We start from the raw sequence: 23,821 nt of genomic DNA, 5'->3' as shown, positions 1-23,821 counted from the left end.
CCCAGGCTCACCTTGTGTTAAATGTTACAAAAGGCTTGATCAATTGACATTACTCAGAACACAATAGGCAGCAACTGTAGGTAGGTTTCCTTCATGTTTCATCCATAATGTTGGTTCGAGGTGCTCAATAAAACGTTTAAGCCCAACTTTACTCAACACCGACAGTGCTCGCTCTTTTCTGTTAAAGCTAATGACTTTTGTCGTACCGAGGGAGTTTCCCGAGTGATGCCGCTTCATGTTCGCGATGAGGGTGGTCGTATTAAACTTGTGCGTGACAAGTATTGCACTCAGCTGCAACATCATTTTACTGCCACACGGCTGACATCATTCCTTCTCCTTGCTAGTTTGTTAGCTCGCTGGCAAACACTGTTGCTGTGATCACATGGTCTCTATCCGCCCGCTGCTGAATAGACGCGGTGGGGCTGGAGGCTGGAGTCGACTGCTTGTAATGGAGTGCCAATACCGGAGATGTGAGATGCAGGCCGATGTAATCTGTTTATAATCGTTTTTCTGCTGATATCGGCTCGATATCAATATCGGATCATCAGTACAGCCCTAAATAATAGGCCGTATTTTTAATCACGAAACAGCAGGATTTATTAATTGATATATTTTTGAAGAAACGTGATAGAGGGAAGTCGCAAAATTCGAACCGTGATGTGGCGAGGGACGACTGTACATACAACATTCCTGGTTTTTGTGTTTTACTTAGCCATTTTTGTGTTTGAAAATGCTTAATTTAGGCCAAAAATATGTAAAATTTACTTAAACATGCATATTTTTGACTAATGGGCTATGTTTATCCATGAAAGAGTGTGATTTAATCATATGTTTTTGAAAAACTGTAATTTGAAGGCGTGAAATTGTGAAAACTGCAATGTGGCGAGGGACAACGTAATTTTGAAGCAACTGGAGCAAAGTGCTACAAGCAGCAGAGTCGCTAGTCTAGACTGGTACATGACGTCAATTAATTTTGCATTCATTTTCCTCATAGTCAATCAAGGAAATGTAGCTACATGCCCATACCTCCTGCAAACGCATAGGTTTGAATATGTAAAAGCAAGCAAGTTAATAAAAATCTCCTTTTCAAATAACTTGTCAAATCTTTCCTCGTGTCCTAAATAGCACCATTACTTACAAGGCGTGATTGCTTTGAAAGCTGTAAATGGTGCATCTGTTGTGATTCCAATGACTCCATTTGCAGTGACAGATTCTCACCTTTGATGTCAATAGAAAAACTTTTCAAAGTAGCATGTAAGATTGTGTATACGCTTTCTCCTCCGGTTTCACAATGCACTCTAATTTACCATCCTAGCATATTTGAAGTTGTAGAATGCTTTGAAGTTTCGGTGAAAGTGCGTAAAATGTACTTAAAGCGTATGTATGTGTCCACAGGCGGAACCCCCTTCATTTCCATTTCATCACAGACGCCATAGCTCAGCAAATCCTGTCCTCTCTGTTCCACACCTGGATGGTTCCTGCTGTTCGGGTCGACTTCTATGACGCAGATGAACTGAAGGTAACTCGCAGCTTTACTTTCCTTTCTGTGTCATTCAGTTTATGATTTTCATGCCGTTGTGCCTGTGTTGAGTGAACATAGGAGAAATATACCAGAAGATATTTATTTTTAAAAGATATTAGAATCATCATCTCAGCTCCTTTTAAATTTGCATAAAATGGCAACAGTACACAAAAACTGACACGTTCGTTCCTTGCACGTGTCCCATTTCGCAGCCTTCCGTGTATAGACTTAGTATTTTGAGCGCGTCATTTCAGCCTCATTTGAAACAGAAGGATGAGAAATGAGGAAGAAGTGATAAAAAATGTACTTGTAATTATTTATCTAGAAGTGAGGGGAATAAACGCTGGCAGATATTTCATTGAGTGATCTAAATGCTGGTGATAATGCGCCATCGAGTGCTTAGCAATTCACCATTAAAAAGAAGAGGAAAAAGAAGCAGCGGGTGAATATTGCAAACTGCGCAATAACAGCAATCGATTTGGGACAGCATGACACTGTCAAAACCCACGCACTAACACAACTAAATATAGAGTTTACGCTTGTGCTGTCTTCGACTAAGGATTAGAGCCCAACCAATATGGAATTTTTTGGGCAGATACTGATATTGGGAGCTGAAAAAAGCCAATATCCGATATATTGGCCGATAACAGATTACAACAAAAAATTACAATTTAGTGCATACAACATTTTAAAAATTATTTTAATGATGACATCAAATTGTGAAGGTATGAGCCCCTGTAAATCCTGCATGGCAGTATGAAGTGAAGTGGGATCTCATGTTAATGATGGACATGGGAGTTAACAGTTGCATACTGTATATCTTTGTCACTTTAAAATGCTGTATAATAGTCGTATATTAGGTAATGGTGGACATGTGGATGAACAGTTGCACCTATTTTTGTTTATCTCACAGAGATACAACTTACACAACGTTAAAACGCTTTAAAATGCTCTCTAAAACTAACACTAGAATGTTCTCCGTGACGCACCCTGACAGCGTCTTTCCTCATGGGGCACTGAAGTGTAGTGTTATGTTGTTTTATAAAGTCACAGCTTACCATGGTGTAAAAAAAAAATGCAGTTTCTCTCCTCTTCTCTGCTGCAGCCGAGTGAGTGCGACAGGCAGAGCTGCACCTCGCTGGTCTGTACGAACAAGCCAGTATGCCAAATGTATTCTAAAGTGGTGGCAACGTAAACAAAACGAACTTGCCCACCTAAACATATCCACCCCACCCACACGGACATTTAACACTCACTGAGACATTTGATCAGCTTCGTAAATACCAAATGGTGTGCGTTCACAGAGAGTGTAGTTAAATACATCGCCAAAGAAATGCTGCTCTTTAATACAGTTGAAAAGCCAGCATTTCAAGAAATGCTGCAAACATTAGACAGTACGAATTGCTTGTGAGAAGATACGTCACGAACGGCAATTCCACAACTTTACAGAGTGAAAGATGACATATTAAAGGAAATATTGCATCATTATTATTATTATTTTATTATATATCGTCATAACAGTGCTTTATTTGGTCTAAATAAATGTAGACACATTATTTGTTAGCATCGGTTTGTGGGTGGGACAGTAAACAAAAACGCACCTGCATTGTTTTGTGACTCGTTTAAATTACAAAAAAAAGTGTGTTTATCCAGTCATATTTTTTCAATGTACTTTTCTTAAAAAGAATGTTAAAATCTAGTCTGGTCTCATTCCCGTGGACCCAAATCTTGTGCATCGTCTCGTCTTGTGAGTTGAGTGTCTCGTGACACCCCTATTAAATGGCAGTTTTTGTTCGTGTACATTTTTGCGACTAAATGTAAAAACTTGACACTTCAGCTATGTGCAAATATAGTCGTCTGCTATTGCATTATTACAATCAGCAAAAAAATATCTTTAAGGTAAAAAGAACATGAAATACATTATATCAAGTGATCATTGTGAAAAGTTTGTGATTAATGGCAATGGAAGAAAAAAGTTACTCAATTTGCTTTGGGTGCTTTTTTTGTCATTTGTGGTTGTCATAACAACCCCAGTGGATTCTGGGTATGTTTATGCAGTAGCACTCCTGCATGCACTATTTTTTTAGATAGACGAAAAGTATGTTTTTTACATAGATTCAAGAGAGTTTTATTGTCATGTGCATGGTAAAACAGCAGTTATACCATGCAATGAAAATCTTATTCTGTTCATTCTCCCAAGGAAAAGAAAGAAAAACACAAGAAAGAATAAGAACATAAGAAACATAAACACATATACATAAATACCAAGAAATTAAGCAACAACAACAGAAGAGACATTAATGCAAGTAAATAATACAAATAAATAAATAAATAAATAAAGTGCTATGAGTGTGTGTTGCGTGTGGCGTGTCTGAGTGCTTCATTGAGAAGCCTGATGGCCTGTGGGTAAAAGCTGTTTGCCAGCCTTGTGGTCCTGGACTTCAAACTCCTGTAGCGTCTGCCTGATGGTAGGAGTGTGAATAATGAGTGTTGTGGATGTGTGCTGTCCTTGATGAGGTTGTGTGTTCTGCGTAGGACTCTAGATTTATAAATGTCTTGCAGTGAGGGGAGGGCTGCCCCAACAATGTTCTGTGAGGTCTTGATCACCCGCTGGAGTGCCTTCCTATCACGTGTTGTACAGTTACCGTACCAAACAGTGATGGAGGCGGTAAGGACACTTTCGATGGTGCATCTGTAGAAGCAACTCAGGATTGTGGTGGACATGCCAAATTTCCTCAGTCTTCTCAGGAAGTACAGTCTCCTTTGGGACTTCTTCAGAATTTGTTGGGTGTTGTGAGACCAGGTGAGGTCCTCGCTGATGTGTGTGCCAAGGAACTTGAAGGTGTGTGTGTTAATTGAAGTGTTAATTGAATGCTAGAATATCAGATTACACTATTCCCGCATACTAAACAACATGTTGGCATTGCATTTTGGAGACTACATTAGCTGGCAGCAGCAAACAGAATGATTGCCTTAGGTGTGATAGGTTTAATGATAGAGCGATTTAAACAGTTTTATGCAAACAAAATCCTCAGAGGGACAGACGAGAGCGAGCACTGCTGCTTGTGTATGGTGGCCTCGATCCTAGCGACAGGCGATACTGAACTCCACAGATGATGATGCTCAGTGAAAGTAAACACTGAAATGTGTATTTAGGCCAGTTTCCCCCCTCCACTTGTCTGAAAGAATACATTTTGTGGAAGCAAAATGCCAAAAAAGTGCCTTGTTTTAATCGCCCACTTGTCCAAGTTTGGAGAACAAAATAGAACCATATTTTAAAGTAAAATTTACTTTTAAAGAGATGAGATACTTAATCTTGGAGTTGTCTCATACAGTAGATTGAATAGTATCATTAAGTCTTAAGCATTCCCATTTTGTGTGTGTTAAATTTGCAATGAGCTGTCTGTTTTGAGTCTTTCTGTATTTATTTACTGATCTAACATAAGCAAAGATACTGAGAGATAGTTTTTGTTTACCGTCATTCAGTCCGAGGTGTCATGGATCCCAAACAAGCATTACTCCGGAATATACGGTCTGATGAAGTTGGTGCTCACCAAGACACTCCCATCTGATCTCCAAAAAGTCATCGTTCTGGACACAGACATCACGTTTGCCACGGACATCGCCGAGCTCTGGGCTGTCTTCCACAAGTTTAAAGGTAACACAGCTTACTTTTTATGTCCTTTTTTAGCTGTCTGCCAAGTACCCCACCGAGATCTTTGCCAAATACGTCACACGTGTCCGTTCAGTATGGAAGCGGTTAAGACATTTGTGTTCTCGTAGGTTCAATGTCGCTGATAAGACAGTTAACATTTTCATTTGAGCCTAGCCTACGATAGAAATTTGTGTATTTTCTTGAACAGCTATGGTGCATAATGGGCATTTTGCAAAAATGTCCATGATAGACATTGGAGAAAATCAATAATCAATTCATCTAGTTTTTTAATTAATTATATTACATTTGAAGTTTTAAATCATTGTATTTTTTAAACAGATTTATATAGATTTTAGATGCCAGAATGAAAATAGAAAACATCTATGTGGATGTAGTTGAATTTTGTCATTAATCCATTCCAGATGGTCGGACTGTAACCAAAACGCTAACCAAATAAATGTTTCCGTTAAGAAATAATGTAAATCGAATTAATCCGCTCTGGAAAGCCAAAAATGTTAACCCAAAACACATTTTTATAATTTTGCAATTAATGTTTCACATGCATGAAGCAATTCAAAATGCTTATAAATACATATAAATGATGAATGAAAGGGATAAATGAACATTTAAGGTTCCGTTTACATTCACTGAAGACGTGATTCTTGACATGATATTTCCCAAAGACACGATGTATGAGCTACTTTACGAATTCATTAGTGTTTCTCACCTCAGTAACCTAAAATGGAGCCAAAGGAAGTTGCAAGTGCCAGCATTTGATTAGAAGGTGAGAAACACTATAGAATTAAACAAATAAGTCATGGCAAAACAGGAAGGTGGTGTCCAGTTTGCTCTCGCTGCCACATTGTGTCTTTGGGAACAGTCACGTCTTCAATGACTGTAAAAGTAACCTTAAATGTCAATTTATTCCTTTCATAAGTCACTTAAATGTATTGAGAATTGTCGTATGGATGTAAAACTATAATTGTAAAACTATAGAAACGTGTTTTGTGTTAACATTTATGAGAGTCAGCCACTGATGACATCATAAATGAGCGACTCAGCTGACTACCGATTCCTGTTTCCATGTCGTGGCAAACTAGTAGGATGCTAACAGAGACAATTTGTCATTAAAAGTACAATAAGAACTAGGGCTGTGAAATGATATAATCTGATTAATCACAGTTGTTTAATTAATCATGATTAATCACCATTAACAACTACATGTGAAATATACCCATTTTTACTGTATTTAATGAACAGAAAGATAAATGACAAGACAGGATTATATACATTTGTATGTATTAACAGCTCCAAATGAACTGAATATGTCAATCCAGCTAAAAGATACCACACAAGTCTAAAAATCTATTTATTGAACTCTAGTCTTAAACCGTGTTTTTTATGAGCAATGTGTTCAAAGACATCATGTAATTTCAAGTAAATTACATTTTTTCAGTGTAATTTCCAGCATACTTAAATGTAGTAAATTGTACATCTGCATGAACCGAGTTTTTTCAAGAAAATATGTCAGTTTTGATATTACTATTTCAAACGGCTTTGTACAGACAAAGGTGTAGTGTAAATGAGACGAAATCATCTGTGTGACCCAAAGTTTGTGATGGGAGTAAATTTACTAATCTAAATTGCATATTATGATGTCACCAGGCTCGGAAATTCACTTCAAATCCACTTGTGATACTCTTACTCATCTCTCACACAAACACAGCCATCATCATCATTTACAGCGGGATCTTGAACAAAACTGCTGCCTTCTCCGCTGTTAGAAGTGTATTTCCTGCCGCACATTCCGACGCAACTGTCCAATTTCCGTCTTTTTTTTTCACATTCCCGCTACCCCCTCTCACAAGTGTTTTGACCACCCGTGCTACACGCAGCGTCTTCTAAGAGAAACATATGGATCATCTTGGCTGTCCCCTCCTGCGACCCAGAACACAGTGAAGCTCCAAAGTGTGCTGATTTGTGTGGACTGTCATAGCGGGCTGACGCGCTGCCGCTAGCAGCCGTGAGCTTCCGTGCAGCGGCACTTCAAACTCATTAAACTCCTTAAGGGTTACAAAGTGAGTGATAAGAATATCCAATTCATGTTTGTCTTTATCTTCATGTTCATTAATACACACACACACACACACACACACACGCAAATTATAAAGCCGTTTTTGTGATGCTCGGAGTGTCCCTGAATGCATCTCGCGTTCTTGTAATGAGAAATATTGAACGAACTAGAGACGTGTGTGAGTTGGAGATACGTACTGTATATGCCGTTGGAATTGTACTGCTGAGTGTCTTCAGGTCAGAATGAAGTTCTAAGACAGTGCAGGCTCAGGTTCCTGCTAAACAAGGTTGTACTGTACTTTAGACCAAACTAGTTTTCAGGTCGAAATGTTAAAAGTATTTTATCGGCTCAGTCTTTCATCTACACGGCAACAGCATTCTGCGTGCCCTCAAATGGTATTCGTTGAAAACAGCTTCCGTAGTGGGAAAATATTACACCACCTTGTCATTAATCTGTGGACAAGCAAACCACTACTTTTGTAGAGTGATGATGTCGCAGTCACATGACCAGAAGGGACCGGTTCTGTACTGCTGCCGAAAAGCCAACATGAGATCTGAATATTTAGACCGGCATGACTCCCACTCGACGTTATCATGATATCTTATACTCTAAAGCAGGGGTCACCAATGTTTTTCCTTGTGAGAGCTACTTTTACAAAATGAAAATAGCCAAGAGCTACTCATTTTTGTAACATTTATTTTCAGAGCTTATTTTAAACCCAAACAAAGCGAATATGCTTGTTTTACCAGAACATTAACAAAATGCTGGTGTCCACAACTCACATTTTGTATTTCAGAATGCATTTCTTTCTACTCTTCTTTCATTATTAACTGAAAACCTGAATGAAAAGCAGGCTTGCGGGCACCTCATGTGGTCGTGGGGGGGCTACCTGGTGCCCGCGGGCACCACGTTGGTGACCCCTGCTCTAAAGTGACTCACAGAAGTAATTTCACTTCGTTGTTAGTCAAGACAAGCGGAAGACGACGGACCAAATTTAGGACCCTAATTCTCACCCTACGTCATCTGTTCTCATGTGGATGTGACTACTTACTGATCCAACACTGTGTGGACAAAAAAAAAATGTCAAGCCCTAAAGCCTCTGCTACTTGCAACCAGTAGTGCACCTAATTACTTTAGTCAGTTCCATCTAGAAACAGAATTCTTAATGAACAATTAATAGATAAATCAAGTGCTACGCCCAAGTGTCATAAGCAACTGGTCGATTCACATTGGGATATATTGAGGTGCTCCAGTAATTTATTATGAGTTCTAATGCATTTATACAGGTTATATAGATGTGATATAATGAATTTCTATTTCCTGTGCATGTATATAGTTGTGACATATACATAAGTCACACATGGCAGTGTGAAAAGCTGTCTGATAGTTAGTTCCCCAATAATGTAGTCTGCCCAGGCACTGTGTGCCTTGTCCATATTGCCATGCTATCAAGACGATAACAGACAGCGATGTGAAAAGTCTGCATGTGTCACAGGGCACAATGTCCTGCGGGTTAATTCATCGGCAAAAGTAAAGGTTGGAGGAAGTCACATAGGCATTAGGTGGTAGGGAATGCCTTCAAAGATTTATCGGTACTGCTGTCCTCTGGAGCGATGCAGCCGGCAGCGGTTTGGATCAATCTTAATTAACAGTTGACTCCAATGCACCACCTCTGCCACCCACTCCCTGTCCAGTCTGGCTAAGACGTCTGACCCTGTTATGTTTAAAAGTAAAAGTGTTCACAAAGTTGCACTTGGTCAAGGATGTTGTTGAACTGAATTGAACTTGTTGAACACAGTTAAGACTGTGGATGTATCACAAAGCCTTTGCCAGTATGGCTCTTAAAGGGACAGTTCAGATTTTTTTTTACATGAAGTTGTATGACATCCCCATCAGCAGTGGACTATTTCAACAGTGACTTACCCCCCCCCCCCCCCCCCCCCCCCCCCATTTGCGATTTGTGAGGTCTGTGAGGCATTTGTATGATGCAAATGTGTTACTCTTTTGAACGCATATTGTTTTGAGAAGCCAAACTCTTTACTTAAATGACCCAACAACTAAGCAGATCTATGTTCCTCGTCACGGAAATCCGACCAGAACTGGACTCGCGGGACCAAATCTACCGCTGCTGGGGATGTCATACAACTTCATGTCAAAAACGAACTATCCCTTTAAATGTATTTAGTGGTCTAATTTATCGAATTAGCACAAGCCACCAAAATCTGGTGTATGATAAAACACACTGGAAAATGTGCCATTGCACAATAGGACTTCACAGACAAAAAATGTAGGATCCTAATTCACCCTTACCCTTAACAGGTCCTTAAAATCCACATACATGTTTGATCCTCATAGCAAAAAATGTCAGCTTCCCAAAAATGTTTCCCACTTTGTCAGTCTTTTAAGATCACATCAGCCAGAAATATTTGTTTTGTTTTTTAATAAATAAATAAAAAAACAGTAATAACTTTCTGTCAGCATAAAGAAAAACAAGGTCAATGGTAAAAAAAAAAAAAAAACATGTAGCATGTATGTAATATACTTAGACTTGTCTGAAAATGAAGAAAAGAAACATCTAAAGAAAAAGTTTCCCATCTTTGCTAAGCTGCTGTTGTGTCAGCACACCTACAGTAAGTCTGCTGTTCCAGCATCGTTAGAACAAAGGACACAAACTTTGTGAAGCCCTACATCACCACAGTACATTAAGTTTGATGCATTATTTGGATGTTCTTGGCCTAGTCTATAAAAGCCTGCAATCCTCCAATCAATAACCCACATACAGTATATAGTCCTATGTTACATTACCAACTCTGCTTTGGACCATCCAGTCATTTTATTGTCTTTATTTAGTACATAATGACTTGCGGAAGCTGCTTGAGGTGTTCCTGTGTTGTATTGTACTTGCATTGTCATTCAATGTTGTTTTCTATTGGATTTCATTATTCTAACTGCTCGCTGCATGTATTGTTTAGCCGTATTTTAAATGTAGTCTTAATCTTTCGAAGCATCCAGGTTATTTTCTTCCAGACAGGCATAATTGTTGATTGACTGAACCCCCGTGTTTCCGGTTGGATTTGACACTTTGTCAGTAAAACGCTGTGCAAATCAATTGTTTGCCGTCCTTGCCTGCAGGCCTTTTCTTTCAGCATTTCTTGCATTCTTGGAAGTTGAGCAATGGAGTGTGTTCAGTTTTCCCTCCCCGAATGCTTAATGTGTGTTTTTTGCTGACGGTTTGGAAGACCACAAGAGTGATGTACATCGTTTATCCATCCAATGCCAGAGATCCCCGCTGGTTTCCTGGAATTCCCCCTCAGTTCTAATCAGCAGATATTCTAGGGTTGAGTAAGAGCCCGAGGGAAATTAGAGTACCACTCAAGACCCCATATTTCATTTTACCTTCATTCCCATATACCATGCCCTCCAGAAAGTACAATCCATGACCCTTGCCACTTTGACAAATTCAAGAGGCCTACACCTGTGTGTATCAAGCAGCAGAGGGCAGGCAGGTTGAGGTTAGGCATTTAATGTAGAGGTCTGCGGGAGATTGAACAGTGCGTTGTTATACATTTGAACTCATTAATTCTTCAACATCTCCCAGGAGCTGTGTATAGTCCAGGCCCATTTCTCTTCAATAGGTATGTTACAACTACCTTTTTATGAACATGATGTACATGTGTCCTGGAGATGTTAATGCTTTTGTTTCACCACACACTTTTTTCATAGCAAATCCTTCATGAGGCCGGTGACATGCATTGTACTCTCATGTGTCTGGAGAATGTCACAAATATGGAATAAATGTATTTGAGAGGTGGGTTTTATGTACTTGTGGGTCATAAAAGTACGTTCTGTTATTTTCTTTTTAGCCAGGACACGTCTCGAGGAAAAACAACAGACAAAGCGTGTAATGCAAAACGGCTTTGTGCATTCCTCTGTGTATCATCATGGTCCTCATCTTCTAAATTAGGCTCTGCAATGCCCAGATGCAATATCCTATAGCTTTCATTAATTATTTTGTAACATTAGAATACTAATGAGTGTAGGTGTATTGCAAGTTCATCAGTGCCCAAGGATGGGAAAAAAAATGTGAATATATTTGGCATGTGGTTCAGACTCCAAATTTTGAAATCAATCACGTCATCAAGGCACTGATCCAACTTTGAATTTCCTCAAGGCATTGTATAACGTGACTGGATAGTGAGTATGGTCAGTCACATCATGGGAATTAATGCCTTTTTAGAATTTAGAATGTATTTGAGATTTTGTTGCATTTACATGTGGTCATATTTACATACAGACTCAAAAATCTACATATTCTTTGCCCACATTAGCATTGGACTTTTTTTTTCCCCTCTTGTTCTTCTTTTTCTTTGCAATGGCTATTTTTTATCCAAGTTTGTCGCTCTGTCCACGTGACTTCATTGACATGGTTTTGCAATGTTCAAGGGTCAGAAAAACATGGCAGCACTGATTGAAGAAATCGATGAATTACGAGACACGAGATTCCAATGTCTGGGAAAAGCACTTCTCATTTCCTCTCTCAGTTCAGTGCCTGGTGGAGCGTGACGGCTCCCATCACCACAGTGCACTGCAATAAAAATCGCCAGACACTTCCGTTCTCCTGTAATCACACAGCTCCTTAAAGGTATCATGGCATTTTGACAGTCGTCTTAAATATTTACTTTCCTGTATAGTATTCAAACCACGTCTACTGTCTGCTGTGTCGTCTTTATCAACATGTTGTTGATGCAGCAGAAATGGAGTAAAGAGATATTTTTGGAATATATTGTAATGAGACAAGTTTTTAGCCCCCCCAAGTTCTTAGTGAATATAGTCTGTCACTGATTTTAAAGTGCAAGAGCAGCAATGATAAGAGAGAAGAAAATGAAGGAGTTGAATAACTGAGATGGTGATGATGGAAGACATTCTTGATTACAGCTCGTTACGTAGTTTCTCAAGCGGGTATAGGTTGGATCTTTCACTTTTGTTCACTATCTCTGTTTTTCCAGCCAAGGTGAAACATCTGGTTAACCACTATAAGGTTTCATTGTATTTTCTGTTTCTGATTTCATTAGATTAAGATTGGTTAGCAAGCAAAACTGCATATACTGTGTGTATGCGTGTATGTGTTTTAGTATTAGGTCCACTCTGATCAGGGATTTGTGCTGCCGATTCCGATACTGATCTTCCATGACTGAGTTTGGCCAATACCAATACAGAACTCATATATTAACTGTAAAAAAAAATGTAATTTTTTTTATGATGAGTGCTGTTGGCCAGGTGCGTCGTATAGGGAGGGAAGTTAGGACAGTTCCAACTGCCCTGACTGCCAGTGGCCCCCCAAAAATAAATACTTACATTGGGTCCCCCCTTCTTATTTTTTAGTAACTTTTTTTTTTCTTTTCATGGGACCCAGAATTCCTGGTTGCACTCGTGCTAGTGGCTATACGATCTGAAAATGGGAACCATAATATCACTTTACCGTAATTTCGGCATATAAGACGCATTCACTAAATTTAAAGAGAAAAAAAAATTGTACATACATAGGCCGCACCTGTTTATAAGCCGCAGGTGTCCATGTCGTAACATGGGATATTTAGGAATAGGGGTGGGAATCTCTGGCCACCTCATGATTCGATATGATTACGATTCAGAGGCCTGCGGTGAGATGATCAAACGACTATTGATGCATCTTTTTTTGTGATCAATAGTTTTTTCATGCATCATTTTTTTTCTATATATAATTTCTTTTTACTCACTGTGTACTACTAAAACAAAGCATATTTGTAATGACCCACAATTTGAATAAACATGAAACGGATGAATTTACTTCCATTATCTTTTAATAATTAGAAGGTTACGTCTACCAACATATTTCCACCAGCAAATGTTGGCTGGTCAGCAAACGTCAGCATATTCTGAGTAACCAACATAAAAAAATTGCTATTATTCACAAATAAATAAAAGACTTCTGAATTCAAACTAAAATCCTGAGCATACAATCTCTCACAAAATAATATTTTTGCTGTATAGCAAAGTCAAAAACAGCTTTCATACAATATAGACTTCTGTACCAGCGGCTCTCGTACAAGAATAATGCTTGCAGATGTCAGTATATTATGAATAACCAAGAAAACTGGGCTGCCCTTTTTCACAGTTTCAGTGTCACTGAAATAACGTTGCGATGGAACGTTATATCTGGGTTCCAAAGTGCTCAACAAAGCACGAAAGCCCTGCTTTTCAACAACCGAATACAGCCACAAAACCTTCGCAATAAAAGTTGCGATTGACTTTGTGATTCGCTTTGCCGTTTCCGAGTTGGGTGGAAAATTAGGTATCACCTGCTCAATGGTTCTCTGGTTGGCAGCAACTTCAGCTGGCTGTTTTTCCTCCTGGTTCGGTTGGAAACGTGCTACATGCATTCTCATATTTCTCGTGTTACCAAAATATTTAAGCTTGTATGACCATGCTTGCATATTGTCAGACTCTTGTCCAGCTCATTTTACCTTCAACTTCCAGGTAGCACATAGAGGTGCTCCAGGAGAGAGAGCAGTCAGTGGAACCCGTTGTCTTCCGCCGCAAAGAAAGGCCGCTCATCTAGTCAGATTAATTAATTATTTTTTGGGTTATTTGCGTCGCCTTCTGACTGTCACTCACATACAGACGAGCGTTGACTGTGTTAGTTGCCATTTCACAGACTGTTGCTGCACCGTGAGCCTTGAAAACTCAACATACTCTGTTAAGTGTTCTACCCCGTGTTACTCTGGCGTGATATTTTTTGTGGCATGTGTTGCAGGATGCCAGCTTTACATCATTAGAACAGGACACTACACTGCACACAGGGTTTTCTACAGGCTGCAATAGTACGAGCCACAGGTGATTGGCATTGTGGGCATATGCCAATCACATACTTTTCCACGGAAATGGTCCGTGTGTGTGTGCGTGTGTGTGTATGATATGGAATTAACTCATATCTGTTGTGAAACTAATGGATACAGAATCATCAATTAGCTTCTCGACGTGACTGTAAACATCTCGGCAAGCAAACTACCGCGTCTGCCTGCCGCTATTTCTGCGTTTTTTTACATTCCCCACACCATTAGCTGTGTTTTGACAACCCACCACGTCCTGCCACCCCGAACACGCTTAAGCAAAGCATCGGCTCAAGTATATGTGTTTACTGTTATGGCGACAGCAATGTTGCGTGTGGCACTTAAAGGGCTATATCGGTTTTCATTATAGGGGAAAAAAAAAACTGATATCGATATTGGCCGATATTACATTTTTATGCCAATATCGGCCCACCGATGTTATCAGACATATGAAAGTCAGTGGCATAATTTGTTGTCCCACTGTTATTCTCATTTGCACTACAATACACTGTACATGGTAAAAACTTCGGGAAAATACCTTAAATTCCTCAACTTTTACTGCAATTCATTGAAAAATATGTGAAAGTTTTCACTTTAGACAGCATATTCCAATAAAAACCTTTTGGAAAGACTGGAAATTAAATTTAGCTGATAGAGCAAGTTGCCATTTGAAGCTACTTAGTACCCTGTCATCATTGGACAACATAGCTAATGGCAGGTGATGCTTTGGGAGTGTAACATGGCCAACTACCTGCCCTTGAATTAGCAGCACTTAGTGTATTGCTGTTTCCTAAGTGAAGGAGACATCATTTCTCTCTGATTCAGCACTTCAAACCCCGTGTGACAAAGAGGCTTTTTAGCTGATCAGTTGCTGTTCAAGGGCACAGGGACAGTGATGATGTCCTGGTGACAGTCACTTGCCTTGTCTTGCCAGCTAACAATTTACCTGTGTGTTTTTCTGCACTTCTCTGTACTGTCGCTTCCAGTAAAATGAGCTTTGTGGTGTCACATTTCTTCCACATGCTCATTGCCACAGCATCCCCTCCCTTTGGTCTGCCCTCTTTGCTGCATTGCAGTAACACTAGTAAATATTCAACATTTATTAGCTCCAACTCCATCTGTTCATCTTCAGTTGGGACTGTTGGAAGTACACAAAGAAACACAGTAAAACCTTACTAACGGCAAGCATTTTGGCAGGGCCATTGTGACACAATGGACACCACTGTGCTCTTGTTGACTGCCCACATCTTGTCGCCAACGCTTTTTCCTTCTCTTTCACCGCTTTGTAATAAAATGTACAAAAACAATATACAGGGAATCCATTTAAGTCGACTACCCGTCTATGTCGACCAAGTCAATAAGTCCCGGTCCAGTGTGCTATTCTTATTACTAAAATCCAGTTGTGGTCGGAGGTCCGTGACATGCAATGTAGTTCCGCTTAGTTGCTGGGGCCTTTTACGCTCGCATCTTCTTCCGCGACTATATTGTCTACGTGCGTGTTCCACGGCGGAAGAAGATGCAAACGTCTTCATCACATACACAAGAATGGACAGTGTGCAGGGACACGGCGGGAGACAAATATAGCGCGATGCGATTTGCAAGGTTGGATTTTTATTCATTTATTTTTTTGAGGAGGCATTTTTGTGATACAAAGGTACTACTTTTTTGAACGCATGTTGTTTTGAGAAGCCAAACTCTTGACTTAAATGGCCTCAGCAACAAAAGCATACTGTAACTGCATTCCTCGTCACGGATCTCCGACCAGAACTGGACTCACGGGACCAATTGGAGGGGTACGTCACTCCTGATGCACCACACTGCTGATGTCATACAACTTCATGTCAAAAAATCCCAACTATCCCTTTAAATCGATGTCAATACGTATAACATTTGAGACCGAATTTCTCTAAAAAGAAACTGTTAACTTGATCATTTCTAAACGGCAGCATAAAACAATGTCCGAAACATAACTACTGTCGAGTTGCACCGCCTTAGTAACTTCAAAATAAACCCATGGGAGTATTAACCTGGATTCTACCTAAAAGCACGCATTTCAGATTTGTTGCCACCAGAAGAAAGATTTGTGCATGTACAGAAGACTTATTGTTGTTGTAGTCAAGCCATACAAGGAAATCGCCACAACAGCTCAGTGAGAGTATAAATCATATAAAACAGACGAAACAAAATTAAAATATGCACAAATGGAGTCAAATCACCGACCAGTCCAGGGTGTACCCCGCCTCTCGCTCGAAGGCATCTGGGATAGGCTCCAGCATACCCACGACCCTAATGAGGATAAGCGGCATAGAAAATGGATTGGTGGATGGAAGAAAATCATGTCAAGTAACTGCCAACGGTTCAAAAATTTGTTATCACCATTTGTCCTTATGTCTCTGACCAAAGTCACAAGTCAACATGCATTGACAACCGTTTTTGTCTGACACTGATGGTTGAAGAGGGATCCCAGTTTTGTGAAAGCCTGTTTTATTTTATATTCCCAAAACATAACGCCCAACCATTAAAACCTCTCTTAGTACCTTTTAACAGCAATTTAAAGAACCCTCACCTCACTCTAAAAATCTGGATTGTGGATGACCTGAAGTTAATGTGAGGGCTTTTTTTGCAATGGGTCATGCATGCGCCGCATATTAAATTGTATGTATTTCTTTGTTAAATAGCAAGTATTGACTAATTCTACAGGGCCTTGAAAGCAGGCTGGTAATTTGCCAAATCAATAGCATCTCAAGTGTGTAATGCGCATTTTTCAGTTCAGGAGAATATGAAAAAAGCTGATTCAGTTACTTCGGCTGGCAGCTGTGTGTGGTGTTTGAATTCAGAGAACTGTGACGTATGCACTTCCGGGGCATATTTTTATTTCGTTGTACTTGTTTGTGTCCTTGCTTTCTTTTTCCTGTCTGCCAAGTCTCTTTGTCTTATAATTTGACAGCTAGGAAAGGCTGCCAGTGCCCCGCAGTTTGTTTGTTTTTTTCCTTATTAAAATTTCTTAATTTCATTCTAAATTAGGAAGGTCATTGTGTAAATGTGTTTGGTTTTTTTTTATGACACTGCCATCAGTCATATCCTCTTTATTTTGCAAGTCTTGGTTGAAGCTGAGCGATTTCAAAGCCGCAATAAAAACGATTTGGTAGTCAGAAGGAATTCATCAGCGACCTGTGCACAAGTTTAATTCTCGTAAAACATGCCCAGCACCAAACGGCGTACAGGACAAGTTAGTTAACATGCAGTAGTAAGTTTAAGTTCACCCTGTTTATGTCGACAACTCATCTTGCGTTTACCAACTCAAGTCCTGATGCGCCATGTTCTTCTTGTTACTAAAAAGTGACAGCTTAAGGAGATACATGGTCGACCGCTTCTGTCTACATCAAATTTGAGACCCAAAGGAATAATTTATCTATAAAATCAATCAGTTTATGTCGACATTTTGTCCAGTTCTGGTCGGATTTCCGTGACGAAGAACGTAGTTCTGCGTAGTTGCTGGGTCATTTAAGTAAAGGGTTTGGCTTCTCAAAACAAGATGCGCGTGTATGTGATATGTGATAAAAATAGTGCATCTTCATCACATACACAAGCATCTTCGTCTGCGACAGAGCGCCGTGGCCATCTTGTTTACGTGTGTTCAGCGGAAGAAGATGCGAACGTCTTCATCACATACACGCGTACGGAGAGGCGACAGTGTGCAGGGCCCCGGCGGGAGACAGATATAACGCTGAGCGATTTTTGAGGCCTGATTTTTTTTATTTATGACGCATATTGTTTTGAGAAGCCAAACTCTCTACTTAACTGACCCAGCAACTAAGCAGAACTATGTTCCTCGTCACGGAAAACCGACCAGAACTGGATTAGCGGGACTAAATGGGAGGGGTAAGTCACTGTTGATGTAGTCCACTGCTGATTGGGATGTACTGCAACTTCATGTCAAAAAGTCCAAACTATCCCTTTAGCTTGATCGTCATTGCTCATGTGGCAAAGGCAAACTGCGAAGGGTGGGAGGGGCAACAGGAAAGTAACTGCCTCTTCCTGCAAAGCTTCAAAGGATCAAAGGTCATTTCCTCTTTTGCGGGAGACTTCTCATTCGTTCTTTCATCCCGCTTTCCACCGCTAACAGAATTCGCACATTTAAATTTTGCACAAATGGAGGTGACTGTCAAAAAACTGCTGTAGGTTCAAAAACCCGACATTATCACCCATTTTCTTTTAGGTTTCTGGCAAGCAAGCAAGCAATGGTTTCAGTTTCGGTTTCAATGACGTCGACATGAGTCCTAGTAATTCCTTCACGCTATAAGGAGCATCTTTCTACAGTTTGGGTCTAATCATTTCTTTAAGTCGTCGCTGCCTCCTCAAGTGTTCCATAATGAGCTTCCTCCCCTACATCCTGTCTCTTCCTTAAGGCCTGTCTCCTTGACCTTTAGATCCGCCCAGCGTGCCTTCAGATCTTCCCACTTAAGCCCACACGCATCCTTCCTTCCCCTCTCTCAGATTTAACAGCTGGATTTCTCCTCTTTATTAAGTTCTACCCCTTTCCTTCTCCTGTTTATACCATCCAGAAGCCCTAAATCTTTAAATTCGTATGAGCTAATTATTGAACTCCCTGAGTACCTTTTGTCATGGCAGTGTCAGGTGGCATTTGAAGTTCTCCCCCACTTTGCAGTTGGCTGCTGGCATAAAAGCCGGCTTTATGAGGGGATTAAGGTGGCCCTGAAGTGCTGGACGCTGATCCCCTCCGACCGTTTCCTGTATGCAGACAATATGAGTGGTTTTGGTGGGTCTTCTCAGCTTAAAGCAGTGCTTGTCAAATAGTAGGGCGGGCCCCCCTGGGGAGGCGCGGTGAACTGTTGAGTGAGAGGCAGGGAGGACTTTCAATATTAGTGCAGACCTGCCAATGTGTATGAATTTGTACTCTGCATGCAATTTGACACTTAAATACTCTTGTATGCTTCACTGCTCTCCATTTTGTGGCGTTTCGCGGGTTTTAGTTTCGAGTTCAGTCTGTACAGTACAGATAAATAAATAGATTTGATCAGTTTCTCAATAATATTTCAAATCGGTGGGGGTGGAAAACATTTCTGTCCCCCCCAGTGGGAGCATGACAGAAAACAATCGAGAACCACTGGCTTAAAGTATTGTTTTTATAGCATAATTCACTCTTTGTATGGAATGGTTTGCTTGTTTCAGACGTGTAAAAAGTTACATGAAGGAACATCAGTTTTCTCTGGTCCACATCACTTTGTTTACACCCATTTGTAAACATTTCCCCGATTCAGTGCCTTTTCACCCATTCAATCAACAATGCCACCCCGTGTGAGCAGTTGTCTGATTGGAAACTGGAATAAGGATCTACTGCAGTGTTTCCCAACCTTTTTTGTCTCATGTACCCCCAGAGCCTTTTTGTCATACCATGAGTGGCCCCCCAACCCCCACTCATACGTGCTGATCATTCTCCAAACATATGTACAACTGTTCTGATTTTGGTGCAGCTGTGCCACAGGTTATTGTCTCCCTGGGGAAGCTAGTTATAGCGTGCACGCTCCATTTTATTGTCTGGCTTAATATGAAATTACTGAGAATATTTACTTATCATCTTGGAAATTGCATGTTGCCATGTAGTCCCTGCAATTTGCTTGTGTACCACCAGGGGTATGCGTACCCCTCGTTGCTAATCACTGGTACAGTGCAGGAATGGCCAAACTATTACCACCGAGGGTCACATAATGAAAAATAAAAGGATGGGTTAAGGTTAGGGCCACTTTGATATTTTGCAGAGATATGCTAAGAAGTTATATGTATTTCAAGAAAGAAATGCATCTCAGCTTTGTGATGTAGGTGAAAAAGCCTATTATTAATATGAACTTCAGTCTTTGCTCTTTTTTCCATTTTTGCTGTTATAAATATTTCAGTATCCTTCTTACATAATCTTTGTAGATTTTCTTCTTGTATCATTATGACTTTATTCCCATAATATAACTTTTTCACCAAGCTAATTTTCAAAAAAACAATAATAATTATTATTATTACTATATTTTGTTTTGTTTTTCAGAATATTACAATTTTTTTATATATATTTCAACTAAAATGACATTTTTCATATTACAAGTTCATTCTTGTAGAATTGCGACTGTTTTTTCTCTTTTTTTTTTTCTTTTTTTTTACTTTATCCTTGTAAAATTCTGGCTGTTTTTTCCATATCTTTTTTTTTTTTTTTTTTTAGTTTTTTGTTCAAGTCAATATTTTTAGAATGCACCACAGGCCAATTTAAAAAAAAAAAAAAAAAAAAAAAAAAAAACAGCCGCAGGCAGCAAATGGTCTCCATACGGGCCACACAGGTCTAGTGAGTGAAATGGCGCTAATTAACATGGAGATAAATTGACCTCTCGGTACGTTAACTTAAATATGTATTTGAGCAGAACTCATTTAAGTCGGTCCGCTTATGTCAACAACCCATCTATGTCGACCAACTCATCTAACCCTGGTCCACCGTTTTCGCATTTATCAACACAAATGTTGAGACCCAAAGTGGTCCTTTTTTTGAAAAATGGGTTTGTTTATTGTTAACTTCATCAGTATCACTAAGCAGCGTAAAACAAGAACAGCTGTCTCGGTACACAGCATTAAATCATGCACATAGTGACTTTCTGTTCAGAGCAAAATGTTGAACAAACTGCTGTAGGTTCAAAAATTCTTTAATCAGCCATTTTCCTTACATCTGTGGACGAAGTCACAAGTAAATGTGCAAGCAGTGCTTGTATCGGTTTCGGTTATGGCGACGTCAGCCAGCCAGTCAGTGTGGTATCGAGTCTGTCGACATAAGCGCAGTCCACCATATGTGCTCTACCAATCCACCAAAAGAAAACCTGTTGATCGAGCATGTATAAAGAAATTCTTACTGCAGTCCTGTGACGAAAATTTGAATATATAAATCAGTGGTCCCAATTTTTTTTGGAGCTCGTAGACCAGCTTGCTTGCCTAACCTCTGGTGGAATGGTGAAAAAGCAAAGTCTGAGAGAGGTGCACTCCAAACCCTTAGACATAATAATCTAATGCTATTGTCATGTATACAATAAAGAAATGCTGTTGTGAAAAAACAAAAAACAAAACATGAAACTAACCCGGCATCGGTGCGAGCCATCTATATGACTCAGCTGCTTAGTTGTTCACTGGAAGTCTTGCATCTTTGACTTCAATTAATGAAAAATGGAAGCAAAAAGTGTTTTATTGAACTTAGAAAAGGTGTGTGAACCTTGATAACACATCACATACAACAGCCAAGGGTGGACTTGGATTGTGGATGTTTGTGTGATTGATGTGAAAATCTATTGATATTTCCTTAGACTTTTTTTTTCTTTTTTTTTTACTGGATGAAAGTGCAGTGTGTTCGGCGTAGATGGGACAGATACTGTATTTTACATCAAATTCTCTTTTATCCTGACTTTATGATAATACACAAAAACTGTTCACTCCCCTCTTGAAAAGGCATGGAGTGTAGAAATGATAAATTATTGTTCTTACCATAAATAACTCACGCTGCAATGATATACTCGATTAAGTATATGAGGGGAAACTATTATTTAAAATAGATATTGGTGTTTGTTTCAGGCCAGCAGGTTCTGGGTCTGGTGGAGAACCAGAGTGACTGGTACCTGGGGAACCTGTGGAAGAACCATCGGCCATGGCCTGCACTGGGGAGGGGCTTCAACACGGGTGAGTACGGCAAATCGTAACTGGGTCAAAAAACATTGGCATTGACAGCTGTGGCTGCGGACATCTTCAGCTACATTTCAAATAGCACGAGTGGTCAGCATCCTGCAGCTTTATCTACCTCTGCATGCGCTTTAAAATGTGGGTTGCTCTACTCAGCTGTTGGTGTGAAAATGTCTCCTGTGGAACATAATGTTTTGAACAGGTTATTTGACAGGAAATGTATATTTCCCCAGACTGGAATCTGATTGATACATGCAGGCCAGTGGCTAAAGTAGCTATTAGCCTGAATTATGTTGATTTCACTGCACTTCTATGGTGACATTGTGAGCTTTGTGGAAGCAAATTGCTACCTATTGTTCTAAGCTGAGGGAAACAGAAACAAGATTTTTATGCTTGTAGCTCTTTATTATCCATCCATCTCTTGCTGCTTATTATGTATTTGGTGACGGGGAAGCTGGAGCTCAATCAATTGTCATGGGTAGTCATTATTACTTTGATGTCCAACCAGGTATGGACATTGACGTCTTCGAAGAGTGTCCAATCAGTTGCTTGTGGATTTGTTCTCTGATGAATACAAAGTGCAACAGAACACAATGTGCATATTTTTTGTAGATATTTTCAATTATTTCCATATGAATTAATTCAATCAAGTAATTCAATTAGTGGCAGTGATGTTTATATGTTTGCGTTTATCAGAAGGTACTTGAGCATAGCATTCTCATTACGTTATGTCCAGCAATGATTAAGCATGTGCTTATAATTTCATTGTGAAATACTTTCAGCACTGCATTATGGTTAAACTGTAATACTTTCATGCTATAAGAGAGCTCTTTGTGCTTCGCAAAGCCCCGCAGGGAGACACTCCAAATAATTTGGAGTCTTGCCACAACACACACTGTCAAATTTGCATTGAATTTCAAAGTTAGAAGGTTAGGGCTCGGGCATTTTTTTCCCCCCTCAAAATTCATGAATCAAAAAAGTTAAAATACTTATAACAGGCGTGTCCAAATCTTTTCCAGTGAAGCGCATATAGAAAAATTGAAGGAAGAAGGGCCCACTTCGATACATTTTGTGTATTAAAAATGCTAAAGCAAATCCAATGTAGGCGAGTATATGCAAATCAATCTGGACAATGTGTCCACATCTTAGCTTTGTGTCACTATATTGCGGTTTTTTTTTTCGAGAATTGATTAGTACATTACTGCTGTTTGGTGGTTGACTATGGACAATCAGTTAAAAAATATTGAAAGACAAGTTATATGTAGTACTGTATTCTGGTCACTAGGCGTCAGTAATGTTACATTGATGAGACATGACATCAGATTAGATTGATTTAAGACTGCATGGAGTCTGCCATGGCATGTCCGACATTATAGAGTGGGGAAAACAAAGTTCTCCTCCCATTCCATGTGGAAGTGGTAAGTTTTTGGCTTCTTACTTTGTTCTTCTTCGCACACCGTTTGAAACACTAAGTTTAGAACACAAATTGAAGGTTAGCTCGGTATCATGCTATGTTTGAAGTGGCTGCTGTCTCTTGTGTCCCTGCAGTGATCTCGTAGCCTGCGCATTACAGTTGAGCAATGTGTTGCAAACAACGAATAATAGGAGTGTAAAAGTGACCATAGGTGTTTTATTTCTTGTCTACAGGGCTCTGATAATGGTAAAAATCGTATTTAGAAAGTCAAAAAGGTTTTCTATGCTCTTTCAAAATATTCCATTTATTATCACAGAAATTCACTTCACGGTCGGGTCTGGAACCACAATAAACGAGGGACTGTACAGTTAAGCACAACATCATTTATACCCTTGAAAAATTGGCGAATGTGTATCTTTTAGCCGGAAACGACAAAAAACTGAGACATAGTGTTATGTGTGTTAAGAGATATTCAAACATGTAGTTTTCATTATTTTTATATGGTGACAAAAAGTGACATGTCCAAAATTGGTCATGCATTTGTTTATTTACATGTGCCTTACATAAAAGC

General features: G+C 39.6%; 1 protein-coding gene across 1 annotated transcript in view; it reads left to right on the top strand.

Moving 5' to 3' along the window:
* large1 (LARGE xylosyl- and glucuronyltransferase 1) overlaps positions 1-23,821 on the top strand; it is a 99,847-nt gene that overhangs the window by 56,761 nt on the left and 19,265 nt on the right. Inside the window, exons 5-7 of the mRNA XM_054800696.1 lie at positions 1,396-1,519; positions 5,009-5,180; positions 21,732-21,836. Coding sequence (XP_054656671.1) covers positions 1,396-1,519; positions 5,009-5,180; positions 21,732-21,836 — 401 coding nt within the window. The remainder of the gene's footprint in view (positions 1-1,395; positions 1,520-5,008; positions 5,181-21,731; positions 21,837-23,821) is intronic.

Source organism: Dunckerocampus dactyliophorus, chromosome 15 (assembly GCF_027744805.1).
Source record: "Dunckerocampus dactyliophorus isolate RoL2022-P2 chromosome 15, RoL_Ddac_1.1, whole genome shotgun sequence".
NCBI classification, from domain to species: domain Eukaryota; kingdom Metazoa; phylum Chordata; class Actinopteri; order Syngnathiformes; family Syngnathidae; genus Dunckerocampus; species Dunckerocampus dactyliophorus.
This window is presented reverse-complemented; position numbering and strand designations above follow the sequence as displayed.